Here is a 20717-nt window from a genome sequence, read left to right as displayed (position 1 = left end):
CAAAAAAAAAAAAAAAAAAAAAAAAAAAAAAGTGGGCATTAGATAAGCACTTCATACAATTCTCTCAACTGTAAAAGCAAGACAACAGTACTTATCTTGTCTAACCCATGCCATTGCTATCAGGAGCAAATAAATCAATAAAGGTCAAATAAAAGTGCTGTAAACTGTAAGGTGTTTCAAAACATGTTTAACCCACTGGATTTAAATTTCCCTTCATAGCTGGGGGAGGTGGCACATAATCCCAGTGACTTGGGAGGCAGAAGCGGGAGGATTGCTTGAGGCCAGGAGTTTGATTGAGAAACCTGGGCAACATAGTAAGACCCTGTCTCTATAAAGATAAAAGCGGTGGAGTTCTGGGAGGGGAGCCGGGAGCCCCTGCGGTCATTGCCAGGCCTTCAGTAGGATGCTCCCTGAAGGATTCCTTGTCTCTCCTTCCCTTTAACTGGTCTGGGGAGAGAAAATCACAGCACACGGGTCAGGAGCCTGTCTCCACCCACTGCATCAGAGCCTCCTCCCATCCCTCCTGCCGAGTTCTGCAGCCTCTGCAGGGCGCCCGGCACCGGGGCCTCGCGCTGTCCTGGCAGCCTCTGAGAAGGCATCTGCGAAGCCTAATGCCTTGGCGCTTAGTGACTGGCGGCCTGTGTCGCGGTTTCTGAGCGTGGAGAGCACCCAGCACCCAGGAGGTTCTCAAGCTGCCCCTACTGAGTGTCCTTTCCAGAGGTGGGGATGGTGTGGATTTCAGCGTGGTGGCTGGAGGGCTGAGGCAGTGGCTCGAGTTTGATGTTAGTTACGTGAACAGAGGAGATTGCAGGAGCTCCCCCGGTCCTGATCCAGGCTTCTTGTCAGTGTCCAAAAGACCACTCTGTGGGTGCCACCGTCCCTTCCCACCTGCCGCTGCTGTTCCGGCTTCGTGCTCTGGAGGCCTCGGCAGGCAGAACGCCGCCGTCACAGTGCGGCGCCCTGACTCGCCGGAGGAGGCGCCTGTCCTCCCGCCGCCCCTCCCTCGGCCCGTCAGTGAGGGGCTGGACCGTCAGTAACGGGGCTGGACGTCGCCACGCGCAGCGCGCCCCTTTCCTGCCTTCGGAGGGAGAAAGCTGGGGCAGCAGTGAGGCAGCCCGCCCGGGGCCACAGAGCTGGGGTCACAGCGAAACACTCCGAAAGATTCTTTCAAATTATAGGGTTCAGCCTTTTTTCCCATCAGAACTTTAATTCTGTTTAGATATTTCTTTTTTTCTGGTTTGTTTTGTTTGTTTGTTTTGAGATGGAGTCTCGGTCTATCGCCCAGGCTGAAGTGCAGTGGCGTGATATTGGCTCACTGCAAGCTCCGCCTCCCGGGTTCACACCATTCTCCTGCCTCAGCCTCCCGAGTAGCTGGGACTACAGGCGCCCGCCACCACGCCGGGCTAATTTTTTATATTAGTAGAGACGGGGTTTCACCATGTTAGCTAGGATGGGCTTGATCTCCTGACCTCGTGGTCCGCCCGCCTTGGCCTCCCAGAGTGCTGGGATTACACGCATGAACCACCGCGCCCGGCCAGTTCTGTGTAGATATTTCTTTTTCTTCCCCTAGTAAAAATAAAATAAAATAAAATACGGTAAAATGCACATAACAAAATTTACTGAGTGCGGTAGCTCACACCTATAATACCAGCACTTTGGGAGGCAGAGTGGGTGGATTGCTTGAGCTCCGGAGTTTGAGACCAACCTGGCCAACATGGTGAGACCGCCATACCTACAAAAACTACAAAAATTAGCCAGGCATGGTGGTGCATGCCTGTAGTCCCAGCTGCTTGGGAGCCTGAGGCAGGAAAATCACTTGAGCTCAGGAGTCTCAGGCTGTAGTGAGACAAGATCGCACCACTGCACTCCAGCCTGGGCAGCACAGGGAGATCCTGCCTAAACAACAACAAAATCAGTGTTCCTAATTTTCCTTTAAAAAGTGTGGAGAACTTTGCATTATTTTGCTTGTCAGTATCTTCCAACTGCTGCCTCTTTGATTGTTTTGATATTTGATAAAACAAAGACAATGAGATTGGTTTTATTTTTGTTTGGTGCTATTTTTTTGCCAGGTTTGGGGAACAGGATTTTTCCAATTTATGAAACTGCATTGGGTAGGATAGGTACCATCTTTTTCTTTCTTTTTTTTTTTTTTTTCTTTTCTAAAACAGAGTCTTGCTCTGTTACCAGGCTGGAGTGCAGTGGTGCGATCTCGGTTCGCTGCAAACTCCGCCTCCCGGGTTCAAGCAGTTCTCCTACCTCAGCCTCTCAAGTAGCTGATACTACAGGCACATGTCACCACGCCCAGCTAATTTTTGAATTTTTAGTAGAGATGGGGTTTCACCATGTTGCCCAGGATGGTCTCAACCTCTTGACCTCATGATCTGCTTGCCTCGGCCTCCCAAAGTGCTGGGATTACAGGCGTGAGCTACCGCACCCGGCCAGTACCATCCTTTTCTTTGCACTGGAGCTGATCTTATTATTTCTGCCTCCATTAGATCCCTTTTGTAACATGCCTTGCAGGATTTCCTGTCTGAATAATTTATCTTAACATATTTTTTTCCTGTGATCTAAAAGATAAACAACTATCAATTCTTTTATCAAAAGTGAATCTAGAGGCCGGGCATGGTGGCTCACGCCAGTAATCCCAGCACTTTGGGAGGCCAAGGTGGCAGATCACCTGAGGTCAGGAGTTCCAGAGCAGCCTGGCCAACATGGTGAAACCCCATCTTTACTAAAAATATAAAAATTAGCCAGGTGTGGTGGCATGTGCCTGTAACCCCAGCTACTTGGGAGGCTGAGGCAGGAGAATCCATTGAACCTGGGAGGCGCAGGTTGCAGTGAGCTGAGATCGCACCATTGCACTCCAGCCTGGGCAACAGAGTGAGACTTTTTCTCCGAAAAAAAAGTGGATCTGGAAGATCAAAAAAGGGCATGGTTCCATATTGGCACAGCACAAGCTCTATTCTTGGAATTAAATGACATCCATCTTCCAAGCCCACTCCTGTCCTGTGGGGCCAGCCCAGCCTGTCCCTGAAGCACTGGTCCAGGCCGGAGCCTGTCCACACAGCTCTCCACCCACTGGGCCCAGTGCTTGACTTCATGGTCACTGGCAGCATCTGGACCATTTCTGGTCTGGCAGGGGCCATTCTTTCCTCTCCCTCCCTGCCCCCTCAAGTCTTTATTTTCTGTGGGAACTTGAATTTGATAGCCTGACCTGCCATGGTGCCAACGCCGCTCCGTGTCCAGATTCTGGATGCCTGTTTACCAAGCGCAGGTCAAAAAGAGGTCCTTGGGCAGCGGCTGCCTGTGTTAGCTTCCCGGGGCTGCTGCAGGCAATGCCAAGCAGGAGAGTGGCTTTCAACAACAGACGCCGATTCCCTCCCGGTTCTAGCGGCCCGAAGGCTGGAATCCCGTGTTGCCCGGCTGCTTCCTTCTGGGGCATACTCCCCGCTCCTGTGGCTGCCTCTGTCTTCACATGGCGTTCTCTCTGTGTGTCTCTGCTTAAATCTCCCTCTCCTTTCTCTTACAAAGACACCAGTCATTGGATTTAGGACCCACCCTAATCCAGTACGACCTCATCTTAACTTGATTGCATCTGCAGAAACCTCATTTTCAAATAAGGTCACATTGGCAGGTACTTGGGGTTAGGACTTGCACACTTCTTTTTGGGTGACACAGCTTAGCCCACAGGACTGCCTGTGTCCTCTCTTCTCTCCTCACCAGAACTGTCGCTTGAGGCAGGAATGAAGCACATTTTGTGAGCTGTCTCATGCCATGCGGCTGCTGCATACAGGAACTGTTAGGAATTGATGCAGTGGAATTTTGAATACAATTTTTCCTGTTTTCAGAAACAACTTTGGAGAAGTAAAGGCTGAATAGCAATACACAAACACCTGATTTTATTTTTATTTTAGATTCAGGGGTACATGTACATGTTTGCTACATGGGAATATCGTGCACTGGTGGGGATCGGGCTTCCGGTATCACCTGGAGAGGGACTGTGTCCATGCTGCCCGCACCCCCGCCGTAAAGCGCCCAGTGCCTGCTCACTCCATCTTCGTGTCCATGGGCACCCATTGTTTAGCTCCCACTCATAAGTGACAACAGTCAGTATTTGATTTTCTATTTCTGAGTTCGTTCACTCAGGGTAATGGCCTCTAGCTCCATCCATGTTGCTGCAAAGGACATGATTTTATTCTTTTTTATGGCTGCAGCAATACGCAGCTCCTTATTTTAAGCATTTTTTTTTTCTTTTTTGAGACAGGGTCTCACTTTGTCACCCAGGTTGGAGTGCAGTGGTGTGATCATGGCTCATTGCAGCCTCAAACTTCTGGGCTCAAGTGACCCTCCCACCTCAGTCTCATGAGTAGCTGGGACTACAGGTGCATGCCACCTTGGCTAATTTTTATTTTTTATAGAGATGGGGGTCTTGCTGCCACGCTGGTCTCAAATTCCTGGGCTCAAGCGATCCTCCTGCCTCTGCCTCCTAGAGTGCTGGGATTACAGGCGTCACTTAGCAAAGCATTAAAACAATTTGCTGACGGGCACTGTAGCTCACGCCTGTAATCCCAGCACTTTGAGAGGGCAAGGGGGAGCAGATCACGAGGTCAGGAGTTCAAGACAAGCCTGACCAACATGATGAAACGTCGTCTCTACTAAAAATACAAAAATTAGCTGGGTGTGGTGGTGCACGCCTGTAATCCCAGCTACTCAGGAAGCTGAGGCAGGAGAATCATTTGAACCTGGGAGGTGGAGGTTGTAGTGAGCCGAGATCACACCACTGCACTCCAGCCTGGGTGACAGAGCGAGACTCCAGCTCAAAACAAAAACAAAAACAAAAAAACAATTTGCCCTGTAAGAACTGTCCTCTAAAAGTTTTTGGTTTTTCTAATGAAAAATATTATGGACTTAGAGGATAGAAATAAATCTCTGCCTGCACTTCCATCTTCCCTCCCGCCCTTCTCTGGCAGCCCAGGAGGTCTTTTTGTGTCAACCTGGGCAGATCTCAGCGTCCCCGCCCTTCTTTTTGTTTTGTTCTCTCTTCCACCTTTCGTCTTTCTCTGCTCTGGGCACACCCAGCTGCAGATGCTACAAGGGTTCACCTTTGTTTGCAAGAATACAGCCCCAAACACACTCAGTACCCCAAGAACAGTCCCTGCCATTTCCCGTGGCACAGATGCTGGCCAAGCTGCAGCTGCCAGTGCTGCCCAGGGAGCTGGAGAGTTGTCGGCCAAGAGCCCAGCCCCTCCGGGTAGAACAGGAGCCAGCCCCACCACTCCCTGTGGGGTTTGGATTAAGGACACATCCACCCAAAGTAAACCAAGCTTGGCCAAAGGCAGGTGCCCAGCTGTGGTCACGACTCCACAGTAGTTACTGAAAATCTTCCATCTGCCCAATACCCTCCTGAGCCCATGAAGGAGATGAGGGGAAAGAAAGAGGCTCCACCTGTTGGAAGCACAGCCAGGAAAGGTGGGCTCAGATTGCTGAAGCTTGCGGGGGAACCTGAATAAAGCATGCAAGCACAGGATGATGGATGATGCCCGCGTGTCACTCACTCGCCTCCCCAGAACAGCCTGTGGCCTTCTCACCCAGTGGAAGCTCCCCAGCCACGTGTTTCCTCTGCAGAGGAATCCCTTTCTGCAGAGTCGGGGCTCGCTCCCTGCCATCTAAGGGCGGTGCTGCTTAAAGCCAGGGCTGCAGACCTTGCCTCTGCCTGGTGAGACCTCCTGCAGGGCACTCCAGCCCACAGGGTCCCTCAGCTCTCTAAGGCCTACGAGGCTCTTTTGGGCCTGCTGCACCTGGAGCTCTTTGCAGGAGGGGCCTCTGGCCTGGCTGAGGTCCCGCCTTCCTGACTCCCCTTTCCCCTCAGGTCAGCAATGGTTCCGGCCTCAGGGATGAGTGCATCACAAACCTACTGGTGTTCGGCTTCCTCCAAAGCTGCTCTGACAACAGCTTCCGCAGAGAGCTGGACGCGCTGGGCCGCGAGCTGCCAGTGCCAGCTCCCCAGTGGGAGGGCTACGAGGAGCTTCAGACGGATGGCAACCGCAGCAGCCACTCCCGCATGGGAAGAATAGAGGCAGGTAGGCGGCCGGCCCCACCTCCTTCCCCAAAGCTGGGCTTTTCTGTCGCCAGTTACTTTCAGGGAGCCTCAGGGCTGGAAGGGACCCCCGGGCTCAGCCTCCGCCTCTGCAGTTTCAGCTACCACGTAGGTTGGTATCACTTAACCACTTGACTGATTGGTCTCTACTTGATTCCCTCCAGTGCTGCTGAACTCACTGCCTACCATTTTTGGGTGACTCTGTTAGAAAATTCTTCTTTTCTGATGAACCAGAATCCCATGTACTGGTCTTGAGTCCCTTGTCTGGACCTACATAGAATGGTGTTTTTATCCAGTTTCCCAAATGTGGTTCTGATACAAAGATTGCAAACCACTTGTCTGGATTATATAATCCAAGGGGTTCTCTCACTTGGCCTTATATCGTCTCATGGACATGGAGCTTTAAATGCTGGTGCCTGCGTCTTGCCTCCAGAGATTCTGATTGGTTGGTCTGGGCATTGCTGGGTCTGGGCAAAGCCCCCAGGTGACACTACCGGCGCGGCCCCTGTCTCCCCAAGCAGGCCTGACTGACTGTCCCATTGATGGAGGCCCACTGGTTTCACAGCGACTTTTGCCCCTGTCTATACCTGACACTTTTCCTTTCGTATACATTATGCCCCGTGATTACCTATACAAGAACACAGAAGCATTTGGAACCTCATTTCCAGGTGAGGAAGCTGGGGCTCAGCCGCCCTCACACTATAGGGCACAGCTTGCAGGCCACCATGGTTTCCAGACTGTTCGCCTTTCCTGTTGCTAATCCCTGCGCTCTCCTCCAGCCTCCAGCTCCACTCGCCTTTGCCAAGGGGCTGCTTCTGCAGACGGGCTGCCCCAAGCGGAGGCTGGGGGCGTGTGGAGGCTCACCCACTTCCAGATCCAGCCCTAGGACGCTGGCTTTCAGTAGTGTGCACGTTGGAATTACACGAGGAACCTTTCCAAATGCAGGCCTTGGGCCCTACTCCAGCTGCCTGCATCAGGCTGTTTTGGGGGGGAGACTGCCCAGAGGATTCTGACCCAGGTAGACTCCCACCCTGGCCCAGGCCTTCCGAGCTCAAGGGTTGCGCTGCCCTCTGGTGGCTGTGGGGGAGACCAACAGCTGACCCAGCCTTCTGCCTCCCACCTGTCTTAGATCAGTGCTTGAGAAGGTGGCTGGAGTTCACCACTAGCCTGGGGTTGGGGTGGGAGGTGTTTGAGAACGTCTCTGCCTTCTAATCCAGCCAGCACATCTTCTGGCTGGCTCTGAACTGAGGAGAAACCCCGGATCTCCTTGGGAAGGTCCAGGAAGGGCAGGAGCGGATGGGCACAGCTCTGCTGTCAGCACTGCTGTGGGGGCAACTGCAGCCCCAGTCTGCCCTGGTGTTTTTCTCTCGCTCTTCTCCACGCCGGCCTTTGCCTCTAGACTGACAAACCGGGCTTGACTCAAGTGGCACCGGCAAAAGTGATCACGGTAGTTCACTTAGCCTGACCGGTGCTCTGGTAGGAAAGTGGTATGTGAATCTAGTCCGTGGCAAGCCTGGGAAGAGGGGCAAGGTAGAGACTCTGGCTGCCAGGGTTTCTTTGGTGAGTCTGCTCACTTGGCTGGACACAGACGGATCAGGAAAGATTCCTGTTGCTACTGGGCTGGTGGTCAGAGGGAGAGAGGACGTGTCCGTAACTGAAGCAAGGTGGCTAGGCTTCGGGGACGAGCGAGGCACAGATTCGGTGCTGGGGGAGCGATGAGGTGCTGGAGGAGCTGGGTGCTCTGCTCTGCAGGGAATCAGGAACACTCTGGGGCTGCAGCTCCAGTTGAGCTGGGCCTTGGAGGCTGGTACATTTGGTTCCTTGGAAACTGGGAAGAGGGAATGGCCCTCTTTTAAGCAAAAGCCCAGCAGCTATAAACGCTACAGTGAGGCTGGGCGCAGTGGCTCACGCCTGTAATCCCAGCACTTTGGGAGGCCAAGGCAGGTGGAGCAAGGTCAGGAGTTCAAGAACACCCTGGCCAAGATGGTGAAACCCTGTCTCTACTAAAAAAAATACAAAAATTAGCCAGGCATGGTGGCGGGCGCCTGTAATCCCAGCTACTTGGGAGGCTGAGGTAGAGAATTGTTTGAACCCAGGAGGCGGAGGTTGCAGTGAGCTGAGATCATACCACTGCATTCCAGCTTGGGTGACAGAGTGAGACTCTGTCTCAAAAACAAAAAAAAAGAAAAAAAAGAAAAGAAAAAAGCTACAGTGAATAGTTGAGTTTGCCTAGGAAGCGTGGAAGTGAAGAGAGACGTATTTTGAGCTGGGTCATGACTTGTCACTTAAGCAGAGGTGAGCCCTTGAGAGGTTTGGAAGAGAAGTGATGTGGTAACCATACTGTATGTTCCACGGACAGACTCCAGGGAGGCCGTGAAACCCCCAGAGCACAGCTTCTAAGACGTGCCCACTCCTTGGCACCGCACTTCCCCCAACCCTGCCCTGCTCTGAGGTCTGTGCTGTGAAGGTGGCAGAGTAGACTGGACGGCGGGGAGTGGGACTGTCGTCATCAGATGAGAGCTAACAGTGGCAGAGGGTAGGCAAAACACTTGTGTTTGCAACATAAGGTGAGATTTGACAGCTGACTGAGGGCGGGAGCAGCAGCCAAAACCAAAAAAGCCAGAGGGAAGTTGCAAGCACAAAAAAAAGTAGAAGATTTAATGGGACAAATAACAATAGCTGGCATCTATTGAACACTTACTGGGAGCTAGGTACAGGCCCATTCATTCATTCATGCAATTAAAACATTTTTTAAGAAATAGGGTCAGGCCGGGCACGGTGGCTCAAGCCTGTAATCCCAGCACTTGGGGAGGCCGAGACGGGCGGATCATGAGTCAGGAGATCGAGAACATCCTGGCTAACATGGTGAAACCCCATCTCTACTGAAAAATACAAAAAACTAGCCGGGTGAGGTGGCGGGCGCCTGTAGTCCCAGCTACTCGGGAGGCTGAGGCAGGAGAATGGCGTGAACCCGGGAGGCGGAGCTTGCAGTGAGCCGAGATCACGCCACTGCACTCCAGCCTGGGCGACAGAGCGAGACTCCGTCTCAAAAAAAAAAAAAAAGAAAAGAAACAGGGTCGTGCTCCATTACCCAGGCTGGAGGGCAGTGGTGTGATCACAGCTCACTGCAGCCTGAACTCCTGGCCTCAAGGAGTCCTCCCACCTCAGCCTCCTATGTAGCTGGGATTAGAGGTACGTGCAGTATACCTGGCTCCCTTTGAAAGTTTTTTGTAGAGGCAGAGCACAGTGGCTCATGCCTGTAATCCCAGCACTTTGGGAGGCCAAGGTGGGTGGATCACGAGGTCAGGAGTTCGAGACCAGCCTGACCAACATGGTGAAACCCCATCTCTACTTAAAATACAAAAATTAGCCGGGTGTGGTGGTGGGCGCCTGTAATCCCAGCTACTCAGGAGGCTAAAGCATGAGACTTGCTTGAACCCGGAGGTGGAGGTTGCAGTGAGCTGAGATCATGCCACTGTACTCCAGCCTGGGTGACAGAGTGAGACCACGTCTCAAAAAAAAAAAAAAAAAAAGAAGTTTTTTGTAGAGGCAGGGCCTTGCTTTGTTGCTGGTGCAGTCATGGCTCACTGCAGCCTCTAACTCCTGGCCTTAAGCAATCTTCTGTCCTCCGCCTCCCAAAGCGCTGGGATTACAGGTCTGCACTACCACACCTGGTCCCTACAATTGTTTATTGAGCACCTGCTGAGTGCCTTGCATTATTTTAAGTGCTGGGTATTTGTCAGTGGACAAAACAGATTAAAAAATCACAGCCCTGGCCGGGGCGCGGTGGCTCAAGCCTGTAATCCCAGCACTTTGGGAGGCCGAGACGGGCGGATCACAAGGTCAGCAGATCGAGACCATCCTGGCTAACACGGTGAAACCCCGTCTCTACTAAAAAATACAGAAAAGGCCGGGCGCGGTGGCTCAAGCCTGTAATCCCAGCACTTTGGGAGGCCAAGACGGGCGGATTACGAGGTCAGGAGATCGGGACCATCCTGGCTAACACAGTGAAACCCTGTCTCTACTAAAAAATACAGAAAACTAGCCAGGCGTGGCGGCGGGCGCCTGTAGTCCCAGCTACTCCGGAGGCTGAGGCAGGAGAATGGCGTAAACCCGGGAGGTGGAGCTTGCAGTGAGCTGAGATCCGGCCACTGCACTCCAGCCGGGGTGACGGGGGACCCCCTTCCAAAAAAAAAAAAAAAAACCACAGCCCTTAGGGAGCTTAGCCTCTAGCAGGGGTGTCAGACAATAACACGGCAAGTGTTGAGGAAGAAACGGAGGCGGCAGGGGGCGTGGTAGTTGAGCTTGGCCGACATGGAGCAGTGACGGTGGTACTCGGGCGGGGGCAGCATGGAGGCTGCGCTCCAGAGAAGCAGGACTGAGCGGCAAGGAGGAGATCTCCGGTTAGAAAGGCAGGAGAGATTCTCCAGGGCCTTGCTGGTGCCAGTGACAACTGGGCTTTTCCTGAGACGGGACTGCGAGGAATGGGGGCTCTCGGCGAGGAATGGGGGCTCTCAGCGAGGAATGGGGGCTCTCGGCGAGAAATAGGGGCTCTCAGGCTGGAGAGGGCGAAGGTGGGTCCGGGATGCTGTCTGCCCACAGGGCCCCTTCCCCAACGGCTGCCCAGGCCAAGGCCAACCCTGCTGGGTTGTGTGGTGTGAGCCATGAGGCTGCTGCCAGGCTTGTATCTCAGGCGTGGTCGTGACACCCCAGCTTCACTGACCCTGCCCGTGAGGACATGGTGCCTGTGTGTGGGAACCTAGGCCTCAGCCGAGGCCCTAAGCTCCGGCACTGCCCAGAACCCAGCTCAGCGCTGGTACCCAGCCCGCCTGCCATGGCCCTGGCGGAGTGGAGCCCGTGTCCCGTGGGGGCTGGCGCTACACTGTGGGGTGAGGGGCTGGCCTCGTCCCATCGCAGACCTGTCCTTTCCTGGGGCAGGGTGGTGTGGGAGAGGGTATCAGGGCCATTTTCTGAGTCTGCTCTGTCTCTGCCGCCCCTGCCTGAACACGCAGATTCTGAAAGTCAGGAAGACGTCATCCGGAACATTGCCAGGCACCTCGCCCAGGTCGGGGACAGCCTGGACCGCAGCATCCCTCCGGGCCTGGTGAACGGCCTGGCCCTGCAGCTCAGGAACACCAGCCGGTCGGAGGAGGTGAGTGAGGGCCTGAGGACCATGTGGACAGGGAAGTGAGCCAGGCAGCCCGCTGTGGCGTGAGGCCACTCAGCTCGTGACTGTCCGTTCCAGAACTCTGACGAAGTAACTGGACACAGGGCATGGTTCGTTGCCTTTCAGAAGAATTCAGCTGGTTAACATCGAGGAAACCTGAACCTTAAACCAGAGTAAACAGTTTAGGGGTAAAAGCCTCTAAAAGATGAAGGAAGCAGGTTTGGCTGACAGAAGTCACGGGCGCTTTCTTGGGTTGTAGGGAGTTTAATAGTGGTGCCAGTGAGAGCCGTAAGCCCTGGGGTGCCACCTGCTGGTCTGCGGGGCTCCTTGGTTGGAACCCACACAGCTTTCTGAGCTCTACCATTTGCTTGGCACTGTGGGGGATACAAGATTGGTCCAGGGCACTGTGTCCCCAAAACACTTAGTGGGAAGGAGAACTACATCCTCCAACTGCCAAATACAGGCCTGTAGCGATGGGAGCTGAGAGGAGAGAAAGTTCCACTTTTTCGGCTCTACTAGCTGAAAACGCAGGCGTCCTCACCTCCTAGAAATCCAGTCATGCTTCTGTTCAGCAGGGCCAGCCTGTGACGTCCCCAGCAGCTGCCTAGAAAGCAGGAGTGGCCGGCACACCCCCATGTAACTCTGCATGTGTGCCAACGGGCCTGACGGTCCTTGCCAGCCTCATGGTCTGTGTCCAGTACCCCCCATGCAGTCCCCTTCCTCCCCTCCATTCAGCTAGGTCTGCACCAATCAAATGGGCCTGGGCCTAAGGTGTTGCAGGTGGTCACTAGTTCTGGACTTGAAGTGCCTTGGGCGCAGGGACGACGAAGGCTTCTTGTATCCCGTCACCATCTAACAGTGAGCGCATGGGCTCTCCACACATGCGTGTGCTTAACGAGCCCCCTGCAGGGAGTGACTGCAATCTTCCCTTTCCATTGCCTTTCAGAACTCAACTGCTTCTCATTCTTTCAGCCCAGCAGCCCTGGATACTTAATCAGTACTTCTCTTTGAAGTGCTGCTTCATCCTGGGGCCTGTGTTTCCTTTGAGAGGGAAGAGTATTAGTGAACCAGGTTGTGTGTGCCCCTCTGTGCAGGACCGGAACAGGCACCTGGCCACTGCCCTGGAGCAGCTGCTGCAGGCCTACCCTACACACATGGAGAAGGAGAAAGCCATGCTGGTGCTGGCCCTGCTGCTGGCCAAGAAGGTGGCCAGTCACACGCCGTCCTTGCTCCGTGATGTCTTTCAAACAACGGTGAATTTTATTAACCAGAACCTACGCGCCTACGTGAGGAGCTTGGCCAGAAACGTAAGAACCCATGAGGTCAGCCCCTTCCCTGCCTGCTGCCCATGCCCTTTTCTCTGGAAGGTTGAGAAGCCCAGCGGGGCCGCTGCCTCTGATGCCAGCACAAGGGTTACAGGCTGTCCTGCTCGGGTTAGGTTTTGCTGTTGTGAGCAAGAAAGCTATGTGTGGAAGGTGGTGAAGAGCACCCAGAGTCCTTCCGAGCTTTACCAGCTTACTATTGGAGACGTGCTCCACTCAAGAGGGGCGGCAAAGGCTCATGTCGCACTCCTGGTGGGGTCCTCGCAGCATAAGCAGGTGCAGAGTGGAAGGAAAGGGCCGGAGGGCCCACGATGAGCTTTTCAGACTGCTTGCTTTGTCATAAAAATAAGTGTAATGTGGCCGGCCGTGGTGGCTCACGCCTGTGATCCCAGCAGTCTGGGAGGCCGAGATGGGCAGATCACCTGAGGTCAGGAGTTCCAGACCAGCCTGGCCAACATGATGAAAGCCCATCTCTACTAAAATACAAAAATTAGCCGGGCATGGTGGTGCACACCTGTAGTCCCAGCTACAGCTACTCAGGAGGCTGAGGCAGAACTGCTTGAACCCTGGAGGCAGAGGTTGTAGTGAACCGAGATCGCACCACTGCACTTTAGCCTGGATGACAGAGCAAGACTCTGTCTCCAAACAAAGGTGAAATGGGAACCAAAACAAGTAGTCAAAAAAGGGGGGGAGCTGTCTAAAATCTTTTCCAGAGCACATCTGTCCCATAACCAGGTATTAGAAGTCACAGTGTAAAGGCCGGGCATGGTGGCTCAAGCCTGTAATCCCAGCGATTTGGGAAGCAGAAGAGGATTGCTTGAGGTCAGGAGTTTGAGACAAAACTGAGCAACATGGCAAGACCCTGTTTCTAAAAAATTTATAAAAATAATTAGCTGAGGGCCGGGTGTGGTGGCTCATGCCTGTAATCCCAGCACTTTGGGAGGCCAAGGTGGGTGGATCACGAAGTCAGAAGTTCAAGACCAGCCTGGCCAAGATGGTGAAACCCCGTCTCTACTAAAAATACAAAAAAAATCAGCTGGGTGCGGTGGCAGGTGCCTGTAATCCCAGCTACTCGGGAGACTTGAGGCAGAAGAATCACTTGAATCCTGGCGGCAGAGGTTACAGGGAGCCAAGATCACGCCAGTGCACTCCAGCCTGGGTGACAAAGTGAGACTGTCTCAAAAAAAAAAAAATTAGCTGAGCATGGTGGCATGCACCTGTAGTTCACGCCATCATGGAGGCTGAGGCAGCTCGTCAGGAGGCTGAGGCAGAGGATCTCTTTGCTTGAGGCCAGGAGTTCAAGGCTACAGTGAGCTCATTGTGCCACTGCACTCCGGCCTGAACAAAACAAGACCCTGTTTCTAAAAACAAACATAGAGTGTTCACAATGCTGCCCAAGAAGGGCCAGTTTTTGCAGTTGCCCCCATGTAGCAAAATCTGGTGCTTCTGTTTCATAGACCCAAATGGATATTAAGAGGATGTGTCTTATTTGTAAATTTAAAAAATTAGCGAATGTTTGGGATTTTATGACATGTCAGAAGCATTACTTCAGGCTTTGGTTTTTAAGTAAAATAGCATCTAATCCTCTACTGAGAACTCATAAGAAAACATTCCTTATATGCTGTGGTCTTCAGTTATACAGGCATTTTAAAAACAGGAGAATGAGGCCGGGCGCGGTGGCTCAAGCCTGTAATCTCAGCACTTTGGGAGGCTGAGATGGGTGGATCACAGGTCAGGAGATTGAGACCATCCTGGCTAACACTGTGAAACCCCGTCTCTACTAAAAAATACAAAAAATTAGCCGGGTGAGGTGGCGGGCACTTGTAGTCCCAGCTACTCGGGAGGCTGAGGCAGGAGAATGGCGTAAACCCGGGAGGCGGAACTTGTAGTGAGCTGAGATCTGGCCACTGTGCTCCAGCCTGGGCAACAGAACGAGACTCCATCTCAAAAAAAAAAAAAAAAAAAAGGAGAATGAATATAAATCTTAAATCAGGCATTAAACCCAGCTGAATTGTTGGAAGGAGGTAAGCCTGAGGCCATTCCTGGACAGCTTTTACCAACACCCATGTAAAGGGGAAATGAGTGGGCAAGACGTGTGCGGCTGTCTGTATGGACGGCTTACCAGAGACTGACGGCTGAGGCAGAATCGTGATTCCTCTAACCCAGCAGGGGCCTCCTGACGGTCAATACCTCGGAGATGTGAATAGCCACCTCACCGCCTGAACAGCCTGTTTTTGCAGTTGCCCCCATGTAGCAGAAAGGATGCACGGATAGGACTTTAGGGCTCTGGAGAACATGTTTTTGCATAAACCCCAGCTTTGCTCCGTTGTGGCACAGAGCTCTGGAACCTAGTTTGTGAATGAGCCTAGCTGATTCTGGCTTTTTCTCCTTTCTTGCTCTAGGGGATGGACTGAACCGACAGTTCCAAAAGTGTGACTGGCTAAAGCTCGATATGGTCACAGCCATGTAGCTGCTTCCAGTGTAGACACAACCCTGGCATAACAACAGCGTTCCTAGAGAAGACGGGCTGGAAGATAGCTGTGATTTCTGTTTTAAAGACAATGTTTTAAGCTTATAACACATTCTAAAAGATCCACATTAATACACTTGAATGAAAATATCAATTTACACGTATTTGAATGGCCTTCATATCATCCACACATGAATCTGCACATTCGTAAATCTACACACGGTGCCTTTGTTTCCGCCGTGCAGGTTCTCACTTGAAAATTAAATTGAAAAGCAGGTTTCAAGGAAGTAGAAACAAAATACAATTTTTTTGGTAAAAAGAATTACTGTTGATTAAAGTACAACCATAGGGGATGGTAGCCTGTTCGAGGAAAGCAGGAATTGGAGAGGAAAGGAACATACCCCTTACAAATGAAAAATTCCACTCAAAATAGGGACTATCTTAATACTAAGGAACCAACAATCTTCCTGTTTAAAAACCAAATGGCCCAGAGATTCGGAACTGAAGTGCTGCACTCGAACAGTGGGACCGTCTGGCCGCAGTACGTAGGCGCTTGACTTTCTCAATTTCATCTCCCTTTGTTTGACTCAAAAAGAACCACTTGTGGTTCTAAAAGGTGTGAAGGTGGTTTAAGGGCCCAGGTCAGCCACTGTTTACAAAATCAGGTAACAAACAGCATGCACCTTTTCTCCTTCCATGACATCAAGGCTTTGCTAAAGACATTAAGCCACGGGTGCCAGAAGCTACTGCGATGCCCCGGGAGTAGCCCGGGAAGTTTACAGAAGCTGTAGACTTCCAATTTCTAGCCGTACGCTCGGCTCATCCATGCCTCAGAAGTGCATCTGGAGAGAAGAGGTTTCTAAGCATAAAAGATGAAAGAGCAGTTGGACTTTTTAAAAATTCAGCAAAGTAGTTCCCTCTCCTAGGGACAGTCAATACCAAGTCACTTAGGTAGCACCAAAATAAACAAGGAAGAGCTTAGCTTTAGAAACAGTGCAACACTGGTCTGCTGTTCAATGGGAAGCTGTGTCCTAGGAATCAGTTTAAAAGCTCGACGGTGGATGCTGGGTCTGTATCACACACATTGCTGTGAACAGGAGGCTACTGGAGACGCGTATGAGTAAGGGCACTGACGGACTCATGATTTCTTCTTACCACTTTCCTGTTCCGTAAGAGTTTAAAATCATCAGAAAAGAAAAACAAACTCTATATTGTTCAGCATGGAATACATACCACGCTAGGGCTGGCTCAATTGAAGTGGGCAAAAGGTTGCAAATACTAAAAAGAAACGCTGCCGTGCAGCGTGAAGGCCATGGTTTGGAAATAAATCTTCCTAAAACTATGACTTTTCCTGTTTTGGAGTGGACTTTTTAAAAAGTTTCCTGACCACAATGGAAAAAAGGTTGAACCACGCAACACCTACACACCGTCCATACATCAGCCATTATAATCAGATTCTCACTGGGGGAGGCATTTTCTTCCCAAAGGGGCCATACCAGCATCACCCGGAACTAATGGAAAAGGGCTCTAGAGCAGCAAATGACTGGACTATCATCGCTCACTGCCTCTCCCACAGCATCTTCCCCTTATTCTGTTTCACTTGAGTTCATACAGTAGGCCGCCATTTTATTACAGCTTATAACAGGCCTTAGTGTAAATTCTTCCAGACCAAGTCTGAGATACCGTCTTGGTTGTAAAGCAAAGCCAACATTAGAAACAGATTGCATTGTCTCAAACACAGCTGCTCCAGTCTTCAGCACTTCCCAGCCATGGTGACTCAGGCATATCCTGGCAGTTGGTGGATTTTGCCCTGTAACACAACCCTTGTGGAAATGACTGAAAGGTGATTTTAATTCAGAGAATGTGTTTTCTTTTCTGTTTTAAAAATATTCGAATGAAGTGATGGAAATTCCTTTGTTAAACATCAAAAGCTTTCTCCTTGAAAAGATGCTTGGTGTATCTGAAAGTCACGTGGGACATTTGGTGCATTCAGAAGGTCAAGGCATTCCGGAACTCTCCTCTTGGGACCCAGCATTAACTGCTGAGATACTCAAGACTTCCTTAAAGGGTCACAGCGCTAGTGCCTGGTTTTATTGTCCAACAACTTTATTAGTTGTGCTGACTGAGAATTGGAATATAGAGAGTCCTCTGAATGTTACGATCTTGTTTTCAGAACCTGGAGTCAAACCAATTACCTATGGACTTACAAAGACAATTGATCATATGAAATGATACTGCCTAAGTCAAGGGCATAGAGTTACCATGCGGATAGAAAGATGAGTCCATTGATTATCTTCAAATCCCATGTGTTCTCTCTAGCACATTGCTTCTGACAGAATAACTCACAGATTTGAAGTTTGTTCCTTTCCCTGATGAAGAGGAGATTGACCAAAAGGTAGAAGACAGGAGGGCAGAGGAGCCAGAATGAGCCACAATGGTCAGTTCAGCAAAGCAAAGCAGCTGCACAGAGGGCCCATGGAACTCACACAGAGAAAGGAAACATGCTGCTTCAGTAAAATGCCCATGTTAACCTAATTATCCAAATCACCAATCAATTCTGGTATTTTTGACATGACAGCATTTGAGCCAACACTCAACTGACCTTAATTAAGGAATGAGTTAGGTAGGAAGAGGCACTTTTAATCTGGAGGAAGAAATGGAAGACTGTAATGGGAAAAATGCAGGTCTAGGAGAAAAATGTTTTCCTTTGATGCTGGCCAAGGACCCCTCTCCATAATACAGTTCTCTTGCTGGAAAGCATCAGGGACAGAGTTATTCCAAGCTCTGCAACAGGGAAGACTGTACTTTGACCTTCTTTTCCTGGGGAAAGGGAACAACTGGTAGTCTTAAAATGTCAAAGCTTTTCTTCTAAATAGTACATTCATTAACTAGTTTCTTCTGGTGGTGCAAAGAACACTCCCCACAGTGAGCAGGATCACTATAGTTTCCCCTGAGGAGAGGTGAGAGCGGCAGAGACTCACCTGGAGGCAGCTGCTACTTTTTAACTGATGACAAAGCCTTGCAAATACCCCCGAGAACAATTTCACTGTGCGCTCGCAGGGACGCAGCAGTCTGGTGTGGGCTTCTGTGGCGTAGACATCAAATGTGGAAGACCTGATGGTGTTAGTGTGTGAGGATGCCAGGCTGAAGTGAAACAGCCTTGCGAAAAGAAAGGGAAGATGGGATGTGCTAGTATTTTAGTGGCATGCACTTTCCAACTCTCCATGGAGCTCTCTTTATAGATGAGGTCACTGAACGTCCCTGTTCTGTACCACAGAACTGGTGTTCTCCAGCCAAGGTGATAACTACCATGATGTGCTGTAGAATGTCCTAGGTTTTCACAACAGGAGGGTCTTCCAGGAGCTGACATACTTGCGGCCATACCTGGTCAACCCTCCTAAGTCCCCAACCTGTTGGAGTGTCTGTCCAGAGGCCCAGCAGTGCTTCCAGGTATTCCCCCACTTCACTCCACAGCCCTACGCTTATGATGGCATACGCAGGGGAGAAGGGACACACTCGAACAAACAGAAAGAGAGCAAGAAATGCATCTGCTCTCTTCACCCCCTTCACTTAGCACTTTGTGATAATTGCTGGGACAGATTGCCTAACCTTGTTTATAAGCAAAAATATTTAATCAAGAAAGCTAATGAAAGCTCATCAGCAATGCCTGTGAATTCTGTAACTACAAAGCATCTCACTCAATGTCTACACGGAAAACAGCTACATAATTGGAAGCTGAGACCAGTCCTGGATGTAACCCTCACTCTTGTTTTTTGTAGTAGAACATGCTTAATATTTAAGTGAGCCTATATGGTGACTTTGTACAAATTAAGACTTCCCTTCTTCCAAGGCCCACAGCATGGCGAGCAGAGCACAGGCTGCACATCGGAATTTGTCCCGTCAGTCCTTATGCAGTAAACAACTGGCGCAACTGTTTGCAGGGGACCTGCCAATACTGCTTTGCAGGGCCAGGAAAATGATAAAAACTGGCAAAATCATTGCCTTGCCTCTCCTATGCTTGAGGACTTTAGAAAAACTAACAAACTCTGGGCCAGGCGCGGTGGCTCACGCCTGTAATCCCACCACTTTGGGAGGCCAAGGTGGGTGGATCACGAGGTCAGGAGATCGAGACCATCCTGGCTAACACGGTGAAACCCCGTCTCTACTAAAAATACAAAAAAATTAGCCAGGTGTGGTGGCGGGCGCCTGTAGTCCCAGCTACTCGGGAGGCTGAGGCAGGAGAATGGCGTGAACCCGGGAGGCGGAGCTTGCAGTGAGCCGAGATCGCGCCACTGCAGTCCAGCCTGGGTGACAGAGTGAACTCTGATTAAGTTCCTCATTCTGTAATATGGGAATAAAAGGAATACAAACAGCGATTAGAACTGTGAAGGTGAAATAAGGTATGTGAGAGCACTAGAACCATCTCTGGCATGTTGTAAATGCTCAACTACTATTTGCTAAAATTATAATTATCGACATGAGGTTTTTTTAGGAAAAATTATACACTCTAAACTCAAATGGATGTCATAATCAGGAAATTATCACTAAGGGCAGGTCTTGGTGGACCAGAGAAGAGGAAACATTCTAGTATGCAGTGTGTCGCTGAGATGTTAAATGAGATAATGCTTGTGTGGGAATTTGGGCAGAAGCTCTAAGTCGTGTCTGTTAGCAATCTGATAGCCTACAAGGCCGTCTTGATGGATATCACCTCAAATTCTTGGAAAGATAAGTTTGTGTGGAAAGATGTAAGAAATTAAGAGAAAGGGAAACAACTTCTTAGCTACATTTTATTTCTATAAAACATCTCTTAAAATAATTCAAACACTGAACTGTCCACATCTCATACCTTTCAGGAGAAAGGAAAGGAGCAGGCATTACTTTCATATTATTGAGGGAATCAGCTCAAAGCCTGAGGAAATTAATAGTAGCTGTGAGTCAAAGCCATGTCTCCAGGTTCACGGCTCACTCCCCCAGGACAAGCCTAGGTAGGTAGTGGCTGCATCTGGTACCCCTGGGACAGAAATGCAGGTGAGAAGGGGTCTCAAGAATGCCTCGAGGGGGAAATGGGTCACCCAGAAGGTCAACAGTTGTATTTCTTGATCTAGAATGTTCTCTAGAAGGAAATGAGAGTCCCCTTAAGGCACACTGTAGGTACTGACTGATTTCTGTGGGCCCAGAATTATCACTTTAATACAGAGAGGATAAATTGGCATTCTCCCCCCCCCCCCCCAATAAACCATTACCTTCAACAGAGCAGTTGACATGAGGTCTAAGGACTAACAAGAACTTTTCTATAAACAAGTTGGATTTATTCTGAACCTTTCCTTTACCTTTACTTAGAGGGTATGTAAGTTGGAGGCAGGAATGGCCTACTATCAGCTCCTCCCCCAAAAAGGAAGGGGAGCTTGAGAAATCGTTTTTTAAAGTATGAGCAAAAAGCAGGAGCACAGTCCTCATGAGGTAAGGAAGTGAAGGAAGAACGGGGATGCTGCCACATCCTGTTAACTCAGGAGCTGACCAAGAGTTATCTAGAGAAAGCCAATGGAAAACACTAGCTCCATTACCTAGCAAAATACAACTGACCAAATCACTGTGGCTGAGTGTTCAACAGGTGGGGAAATAAAGCAGCAAGTAGCCGCTTCCATACCACATTTCTTCCTT

At 50.5% G+C, this 20717-nt stretch overlaps 2 protein-coding genes across 3 annotated transcripts in view; both read left to right on the top strand.

The window, feature by feature from the left end:
- The window catches only part of BID (BH3 interacting domain death agonist), a 21030-nt gene extending 1232 nt beyond the window's left edge, over positions 1-19798 (top strand). The window contains exons 2-5 of one of the 2 annotated variants that reach the window (XM_026447130.1): positions 5870-6080; positions 11110-11249; positions 12359-12586; positions 14989-19798. In XM_026447130.1, coding sequence (XP_026302915.1) covers positions 5870-6080; positions 11110-11249; positions 12359-12586; positions 14989-15000 — 591 coding nt within the window. In that variant the 3' untranslated portion in view covers positions 15001-19798. The remainder of the gene's footprint in view (positions 1-5869; positions 6081-11109; positions 11250-12358; positions 12587-14988) is intronic. The other variant, XM_026447131.1, reaches the window with a different exon arrangement.
- Positions 1-20717, top strand: part of MICAL3 (microtubule associated monooxygenase, calponin and LIM domain containing 3) — a 1031057-nt gene that overhangs the window by 166786 nt on the left and 843554 nt on the right. The gene's annotated exons all lie outside the window — the stretch shown is intronic.

The sequence above is a fragment of the Piliocolobus tephrosceles genome, chromosome 19, assembly GCF_002776525.5.
Source record: "Piliocolobus tephrosceles isolate RC106 chromosome 19, ASM277652v3, whole genome shotgun sequence".
Classification (NCBI taxonomy): Eukaryota; Metazoa; Chordata; class Mammalia; order Primates; family Cercopithecidae; genus Piliocolobus; species Piliocolobus tephrosceles.
Note: the sequence above shows the minus strand (reverse complement) of the source record. Positions and strands in the feature narration are given on the sequence as shown.